The sequence below is a fragment of the Anser anser genome (genome assembly GCF_964211835.1).
Source record: "Anser anser genome assembly, chromosome: 1".
NCBI classification, from domain to species: domain Eukaryota; kingdom Metazoa; phylum Chordata; class Aves; order Anseriformes; family Anatidae; genus Anser; species Anser anser.
The window spans coordinates 130,193,527-130,202,997 of NC_139720.1; the positions used below are offsets into that span (position 1 = coordinate 130,193,527).

At 37.0% G+C, this 9,471-nt stretch overlaps 1 protein-coding gene across 1 annotated transcript in view; it reads right to left on the bottom strand.

Annotated features, from left to right (window-relative positions):
- BMX (BMX non-receptor tyrosine kinase) overlaps positions 1 to 7,943 on the bottom strand; it is a 28,616-nt gene extending 20,673 nt beyond the window's left edge. Inside the window, exons 1-5 of the mRNA XM_083821051.1 lie at positions 7,854 to 7,943; positions 7,000 to 7,146; positions 5,869 to 5,973; positions 3,646 to 3,727; positions 1,769 to 1,888 (exon numbers count right to left, since the gene is read on the bottom strand). Of these exons, the coding sequence (XP_083677177.1) occupies positions 1,769 to 1,888; positions 3,646 to 3,727; positions 5,869 to 5,973; positions 7,000 to 7,137 (445 nt within the window). The 5' untranslated portion in view covers positions 7,138 to 7,146; positions 7,854 to 7,943. The remainder of the gene's footprint in view (positions 1 to 1,768; positions 1,889 to 3,645; positions 3,728 to 5,868; positions 5,974 to 6,999; positions 7,147 to 7,853) is intronic.
- Between the last annotated feature and the right edge of the window lie 1,528 nt (positions 7,944 to 9,471).

Below are 9,471 nucleotides of genomic sequence, written 5' to 3' on the forward strand. Positions count from 1 at the left end.
CATACCATGAATTAAGTAAGGATTTGTCTCTTGAGGCTTTCTCACTTGCAGATCTATACAGTGGCAGCAACAGCATTGTAAACATAAATATTTGTGACAGCTGACATTTCAGCTCACTGTGGTATAGACCCGTTTATCTCTGTATTTTCTGACCTTCTTTTAATTCAAACATCGTATCAATATATTTTAAAAGTCCATCAATCATTGCTTTCACCTATGCCAAAAGTTCAGGGAAATTTGAAGTTGTATTTAGCTCTTTAGTTTTCCCATTTGTATTAGCTTATTTGGTTGCATACAAAGGGAGACAGAGAACTCTTTTTTTTTTTTTTTTTTTTTTAAATAGTTTCATGGACGCTTATAGTCTATGGAGTAGTAGTTAAGAAATACTGCTTTCAATTACCCAGCGGCTACAAGACTGAGGCTGTCTGGAGTCTTCCCTGTGCAGGCTGTGTCCCTGTGCTCCACGCATCTCCACTAGCAACCTCAGGAACTTATTTAGGAACAAATATAGTGTAGACAAAGCACAATATCTTGCATGCATGCATTATTATATCGGGCAGAAATGAAGCATTCAATATACCAAATTTCTCTTTGCAGTTCTTCTTTTGGCTAGGTCATCCATGGCTGACAATGAGGTATTTCCTTGCCCTTGCAGCAGTCCAGGGGTTTCACAGACTCATTGGCTCATGTGACAAATAATTGTGAAGCTATATGAAGCTATTCAAATTACTGTTACAAAAGAGCTGACAACTTTTTATATTATTTGGTGTTCTATAATCATGAAACCTGTATTAATAGTAGATAAGCCTAGGTCATTAATTTCAATTTTCAAAAGCAAATGCTTCATTGTTACAAGGAGTCTCACAGCTATAAATCAGGTTCCCAACTACTCACGCCTACATTTCTTGATTTGTCTTTGAATTTGGGGTCTTAGATTTTTGACTGTGACAGTAAATGCTCAAGAGCAAATTTCAATCACGATTGAAATCAGCATCTCTATCAGTGCTCTACACTTCCAGATAATCAAGCTTTAAAAGGCAGAACCCCAAATACTCTTAATCTGCTCTTCCCTTTCCTTAATGTGGGATTTCCTGTTAAGCATGTACACAGACATGAGGGAATTCCCTTCTGAAAACATGAAACCTGAGAGAGTACCATTTTACAGATTTTCCTCTCTCAGTCTTTATAGGTTAAAAAATAAAAATAAAAAATCCAACTAAGTTCCACAAAAATGCTTTTGAAAAACATGTTAAAAGAAAAAAATATATATATGTTGCAAATTGTTTAGAAAATTGTTTAGAAAAATTTCCATCATATATGTACATAATTGTATATTAATATAATAGTTTTACTTTTGTTCAGTTATGCAGATGGATTGTTTTACACTCATTCATACACTCTTGTGCTGAACTTCCATTGTTCCTACCTCTCGAACTATTGAGACCTCATCACTAAAAAGGTCTTAAGAGCACAATGCTACAATTTAGCTAGAGTTCTTAAGCATAAAGAGAAAAATATTTCAAAAATGTCACTATCCTTTTAGCTGAAACTCAACAGGTATCATTTTGGGGTATTATTCTCCTCAACTATACTATGAGATACAATGTATAGCAGCTATGATGTTAAAAGGAGCTTAGCACATACATAGAAAGGTATTAGTAGATCAGCTTGTATATTTATTACACTGCCTTAAATGTCCACGTGGATTTGGCAATATTGTGAAAAGCATCACTGAGACTAAGCAAATAGAAGTGAAAGAAGATATTACATTTCTCCCAAACTGTACATCCAGGGGCCGCTTTACAAGTCTGGTTGCAACAGAGAAACCTCCCATTGGTGAAGAATCTTCTATGATACTTGCTTAGTAAATCGTTATTGTCTTTAATTTCTGGGGAAAAAAAAAAAAAAAGGTAAAAAAAAAAAAAAGAAAAGAACATGAAAGACTGCATAACTGGAATGTTCCTTATGATTAATATAGTTGCTGCAATAAACTGCGGAACCCCAGAGAGTTTATTGACTCCTAGCTCTAGACAAATATCTTGGTCACATTTTGTCATCCATACTATTTTGTCTATATTTTATTTCTCTATGCAAACCAAGTCTGAATTCCATACCCACCAACTACCTCTTTTTTGAGAAAGAAAACTGGGTGTCAAGAACTACACAGTACAGTCCTATCAATCAACAAACAAAGTAGAAACCAACAGTTATGACTTAAAATCATGTATGTTATAAAGTTTTCACAAGCAATAGTGAAACTAATTAAAAGAAAATATTTTTGTATATTAAAATATGCTGAATATTTTTCTAGAACTATATATTGCAAGAAAATGATAATAATTCATACTCAATATCAGAACAGATACCGACTACCTCATATGCCAAATCCAAACTAATATTTGTCTGCTAAAATAAATTTGTTATTTAAGCATAGCAAAGAGGAACACTATCACAGACACATTTTATACTCAAAGCACTGCTTTGAGTGGTCCCAGTACTATTACTGTGCTAGTGATATATTAGTTCTGCAAACCATAATAGCACTTCTGGATTCACAAAGCACCTAAAAGAAATGTAGGATGTATAGTGTGAGACTTTAAAAGCTGACTCCTTCAGGACAGGGTTTCAGACCTTCTGAGATGACCCACTCTAAGTCTAAGACTCCTGAACATACAAGAGAGTGCCAAAAGGATCGGTGCACCCCTTGGCGACCAGTACTTTTATACACTTTTTAAGAGGCTTGTAGGCAGCTAGAATATTTGTGCTATTGTTTACCTGATTACCATTACAAACTATATCATTAATGCAATCTTTTTATTCACAAATGTCATTTTGCAGTACACCAAAACTTTCCTTAATGATTTCTCGACAATATCTTTCTTTCTAAAAGATCCAATGTAGTTAGTCTTTCCTATTCTGCTCCTGGTCAACATTCTCCATAACCCTGCTAAAGTAACTGACATACTCTTACTCTGTGTGTGAAAACAGTCACAAACAAAGAGGTATCTCATACACAGGTTTAGAAGTAAAATTGCAGAGGATATTTATTCACAGCCAACTATAGACTGTCTACTGTTTCCACAATGACAAGCATGTGTGAGAGTTGCCCTATTCAATGTGAGGTTTTTGCCTCCACTGAAGAATAAATTTTCTGCCTAAAATTCAATATTTACATAACTATGAATTTACTTCATTGAAAAAAACAGAAATTTCATTGGAAAAAAAAGGGGGGTGGGTGGGAGGGGGAAATAGGGACAAAAGCTAGCAGTATGGGTTATCAAAGTGGCTTTATGAAGGTGAGTGCTACACTAGCTGAACCATAAATTATTGTTCTCTATTAACTTGCATTGGTAAAGGGTGAACATATGACAAAGGTTAGAAAATTAGAAAATGCTCATGAAAAATACAAAAAGAAGATTTATTTTGGTTAATTTTCACTGCATTTTTCATCCTTTACATTTTCTAATTAATTCTTGAAAATACCGATGCCAGTCAGAGCTTAATTTCAACCAGTCAGAGCTGAAGTACGAATGAGACTAAAAGCAGGTGACAAACAATGGCAAAAAATGAGGGAACAGGAGCATTTTCCTACCCCCCCCCCCCCAAGTTATTTGAATACGTTGGCAGACAAAGGTCTGGTGTTACCTTTATGCAAAGCTGCAAGCCACTGCTTCCGTCTCTCTTCATTAGCTGCGTAGACATAAAGTAGGCCACCCTTGTACACAATCTGGAAGAGGATGAGAAAGACAGCATGGTGAGAGTGTGCTGCCTAAAAGTTTCATACCAAAGCTTGGGAATCAAAAAAATAGGCTTTACAGACCTACTGACATGAAACTCCTACAATTTATTAATGTTTTGCCAAGGTCACCTGTAAGCACTGCCATCTTATATAAATACAAGCCTTGCATGTAGTACCTTGACCGCAGTGGTTTGTGTCTGAAAGAACAGTTGCAGGAACAAAGGACAGCATAGAATATTTCTAGATATAACTGTCTTCTGGGTACAAAACACCTTACAGCCCACATGTAAACTCATTCTTTCCATTCCATTTTTTTCCAGATGCATCTTCCAGCTTTTTGCTGTTGTTACGCAGGCCACAACACATCTCCAACAGTGTTCAGTAACAAATATGGAGGCAGAGTGTAAGCTCAGGGGAGCTGTACCGTAATCAGGGAATCCTGATCCAAAGGTGATGCATTCTTACCTCATCACCTTGGATAGATATTTTTCTGCAAATTAGTTCAGCTGCCTTTTAAAGCAAATAACTAGTATCTACAACATTCTGCAGTCAGTAGTCCTACAGCTTAGCTAAATTAAACATTGTGAACAAGCTTCTTTTTCTTGTTTTCAACCAATCTTCTGCAAGCTTCATCTGATGCCTACCTAATAATTACTAACATCTGCTTTGCTCTTTGGATCATGCTTAATACTGGGCCGACTGCATGTGTGTATTAAGTCCAGGGCTTTGTTTCCCTTGTGTACATTGCTTTTCAGTCATCTGCAATGAATTTCAAGTATCACTTTATTGCTTTGTTTGTTACACTGAAGAGCCCTTGTTATTAAATGTGTACTCCCACTGGTATGCATACGTGACTGATCAATCTGCTTCCCGTCTCTTTATTTAGTCAAATGGTGGAGCTTTGCGAGCTTTTCTCTTTAAGGCATGTTATCCAATCTATTAGGCACTCTCAAGTCTCTCCTCTGACCCCTCTTCAGTTTACAACATCTTTCTTGAATTATAGTCACCAGAACTAGAGACAATATTCTCCTGCTGATCACAGTAGTGTCAAAACAAACACAGCCTTCCTGATTTTACTGAATGTGTGCCTGCTTCCATGTCCAAGGATGCCATTAGCTCCTTTGGCCACAGCATCACACTGGAATTGATGGGAATCATCTATCATGATCCTAAAGCCCTTTTTAGAGGTACTGTTTCCCAGAACACAGCCCCCCTTCCTGGGACTGCAGCATACACGCATACATTCTTTTTTCCACTTAACTGAATTATGAACTCCTGAGATAAACACAACGATTTAACATAAACATGCCATTCAGTGCCGCAATGCTGGGGAGGGAGAAGGGAGAGGAAGATAGGAATGACACCTAGGATTAGGCAGGTGGTGAAATACTAAACATCTCTCATGAGGTTGCCCTTGCCCATGGCAATTATCGCAGGGTCACGGATTAACACACTGTTCAGCAGCTGTTAGTCACTTCCTTGAGCAGCCTGCGCTGTTTGGAGGTGGCATTCCAAGGGGGATCTATGACCTGCATGCCCCACTGCTCATAGAACTGGGATTGATGGAGGCTCAGGGAGGAACCTGAGCTGGGGAACTGAAAAAGATGGAAGGCAGAACATTTGAAGTTATGTTTTTCTCATCCCATTTAATTCCTGAACATGTGTTGTGCGTTGTGCAGCTGTAGGCGTAGTGTTGGTTTCCCTGACTGTGGCACATTTGAATGGTAATCGGGCAATCTGGGGTCAAATTCTGAACTCGGTATTCAGGCAAAAAAGCAGAAGTGGAAAGAGATATTGAGAATTAAAATAAGAATTTTTAAGTGCTTTATTCTGCCTTAAAAAAGTGATAATCACATGAGTGTACTAATCTATATATTTCAGACCCTATTTAAGCAAATATCTGATAGAAATTTAAACATAAAGGAATCAAGACTTAATCCAACTTCTACCCCAGTCAGGTAAAAACATTTTAGCAAAGTCACAACATCACTTATAGGGGCCGATTTTCTACTTTTTACAAATATCTGTAACACTTAGCAATAGCAGGTATCAGCACTTGGGGCAGGAATGATCAGTGTAACCCTAGGATGACTGACATGAAATGTGCATTAACAGATTTTGTGACTAACCTGAAAAGGATATTGTCTTGCAACAGGTGTTAATTCTTCAAGATTCACTGTCTCAACACATCGGATTTTCTCAATCTCAATAGACCCCTTTTTTCTTCCTCTTTTCTAAGAGATAAAAAAACATAGCAGATTGTAATCTATTGTCAACACAGTATGGACTATTCCAGTTTGACTATTCTGCACAATTCCATGTTTCAAGCTGGAAAAGCCATTGCTTTGTTTTTGTTAAAGTTTAAAAGAAAGGTAATAAAAAATAACAACCCTCCCCAGTGCCCTACCCACATCCAATTTATCAATCAAATGCCTTTTTAAGTCAGTTGCAAGAGCTACAGGACACAGCCCTATATCTGAGAAAACATCTGATGCAGCTGTAGGAGGACAAGGCAGAAGGGGGGGAGAGGAGGAAAGAAGGAGGAGGAATTAAGAGGAAAAAAACCACCTTAAGTGCAAAACAGAAGCCCAGCTGCAGCATTCATATTTTTGTTAGGGTGGTGGAGCTTGTTCGCACTGAGCTTCCACGCAGGGTCCTAATGGAATGTAGCTCACAGGAGGGGTCCAAATGTATTGAAGGAGCAAAAACTTTGAAATAAGTTGCCTGGGACCTATATTTGCATTGCCAACAGGAGATCTTCTGAGTGAAAAGCTACCCTTGTGTGACGCACAGTCAGTCTTTAGAAAATGATGGCTTAACCATCTGCTTTGTGCAGTTGAAGGATAAGATTGTGAACTAATTACGCCTTATACAAGTAATTTCTGAAGCCAGTTATTTACGTCAGTTCAGAGGGAGGCCTGAACAAGGAAAACATCCCTATTCAAGACAATGTGTAAACATATGCCACTGTTAATTACTTGCTTAAGTTTTGTTGTCTTTGGAAGGACACAAACAGATGCTCAATGGCAAGCATAACTGTTAGAGTTGTTGTGAACAGAGACACTATTAAGCCTGTGGCTAAGTGCTTTCCCAAAATGAAAATAAAATTTGATACTCTATAATTTTTTGATCTACTCAAAACAAAGTACACCTGTTGTTCTAATTCATAGCATCTAATCAAGTTTCACAGAAGAAAACCAGAAGAATTAGGTTGTACCAGAATATCTCAGAACAGTTAACTTTAGAAAACGAGTTTTTACCTCTTTTTCATATTCATAATACGAAAGGCTTGCTTTTGTCAGAACGAACAACCTTTTCTTGTAATTAACTGGTGATATTTTTTTCTTCTGTTGTGACTTCTTTAGAAGAAGTTCTTCTAGAATTGTTTTATTCTCCATTTTGTTTCCCTAAAAGAATACCATAGTAACGTTTATTATTACCGTTAACAAACATAACAACACCAACTATAAAAAATGTAATCACGAATATATTGAGTCATTGTCTTCTGTATGTTTTGAAATTTCATGGCTTTTTTTTTTTTTAATTTTGTGAAATACATGGTTACAAAGTGTGCATTTAATATTGCATGAGCAAATGAGGTTGATTAACTTATTCACTCAGGGAAAAAGGTTACATTACAGGAAAATTAAGATACGGATCTACTGTAGTTCTAAACAAGGCACCTCTGTGACTTTACTGTCTGAGTATCTCTTCTTTTAAAGCCATGCACACTTTCTGGCAAAGAGCATAGTCTACTTTATGCACAAATGTATTACATCTGCAGCATAATACGGAAATCATTACAGCAACAAAGAGAACAACAACAACAAAAAAGAAAACTCTATTTACAGACTAGAAAAACAGACCTAGTGTTAACAAGTGTGTTCCCTGAACTGGAAATTTCCCATTTTTTTCTTTCAACTGAAACAAATACACTTTTATGGAACAATGACATGTAGAGAAGATCAAAAAGTAAAAATGTTCTTGCACTACTTATAAATACATATATCAATGTATTTTTCTCTTAGCCCTGATAATCATACAGTAGCAAATGCTAAGAAGAATGAGGTCCATAATATTTCTACAAGTTTAGTATGGATTCAGCTTATCTTACCCAGATGTAAAGACAGAATGTTCCTGTGTGTTCTGGAGCTCAAAAGGAAAGCGTTCTGCTAAGCTACACACTTTGTTATGTTCCTGTTCACCACAGAGAGCCCAGCAGAAAGAGAATATTTGCATGATGTTCATCACACCCACATGATATTTCCACTGAATCCTAACTGAGCCCAGAAAGCAACACATATCTAGCAGGAGCGTTCCGAGGAGGAAAAGGGGAGCTTCACTAGACATTGCTCCGTACATCTGGCTACCCCCCTGTACGAAGGAGGACTAAAAACTCCTTCATCAACTCCCTTTTGGATGGGGTAATGCATCTTAGTGCTACTGGTGGGTCAGTTTAATGGCAGTCTTACCATGACGTGTGACATCAGAAGGAGATATGAGCTGGGTTAGATAAAGGAGGAGTTGGGGCTGAAATCTTTCTGTTGAAAAGATTCGATAGAAATGTCTGCTCTGATGTAGGGGAGAGGGAGAGCATCCACCCCACTTTAGGGATTTTGACTGTTAAAGTGTAGGCACTTGCCCTGACTGAATGAGTAAGTAGTTCAAAGTTAGAAGTTAGTTCAACATAGCTTAGAGAAGCTCTTTGCAATGAAAATATTAGGTTTGATAGAAGACCTAAAAATCTTGTAATTCCTGCTGTGGTATAGTAATAACTCCTGCTTTTTGTAACACTATGTTGGTCGTGTTTCCTTATGCTGGGAAATGTTGGTTGTGTTTCCTTATGCTGGGAAATGTTGGTCGTGTTTCCTTATGCTAGGAAATACCTAATATTCATGTCTGACCCACAGAAGTTCATGGAGGTCACAGGAAGCCACAGGATACTGGAGGCCACAAAACAGTGAAATGGAATTTCAGCTACTTTCTTTTAAAGCTTTATTTGCAGATCATTTTTGTGGAATTGCTGCTGTGTGGTCTTTACAACATTTCTTAGGTAACTGCTGCTTGAATTAATGTGAACAATTTCCTGAACAACCGGGACTGATAACATTGCTTATGTGAGGAAAGTCCAATCCAGGCTGGCTATAACACTATGACCACTGAGAGCCCCAAGAATGTCATCTGAAACCATACAGGGTGACTGTAGCCACATGGAGCGACTTGCTGTGGCTTAGAAAAAAACCCTAAGTACCTACATTGCTATTTATAGAAACACTAACAAAACTACCCCTGGTTTTGAAAAAGCTGTCCCATGTCTGAACACCAAGAAATGAGAAAAAGCAAAAGGATTTATCATATGTAATTTGGTTTAAATATTAGAAGTTTATGTTCAGTAAAATGTACCTTGCTATATTTATTTGTAAGCAGTGTTAAAAATAATGTATTAAATATATAAAATATGATTTATTAAATAGTAAACAGAGATTGATTAAACAAAAATATTTATAATAGTTATATTTTTGTTTTCTTGATATAGAAAAAAGCACTCTTCTTCCTGTAGTAATTAGCTGAAAATAACAACCTGTTAAATTTAAGAATTCAGTAGCTCTGGATATGTCCCCGTAGTCAATGGATCACCTTGTAATCCAATAACATGAATTCCACCTTGCTGTCTGTGAACCTGTAGCAAGCCCATGACATAGTTCTAAGAATGCAATTAAAGTTTGAAGGTA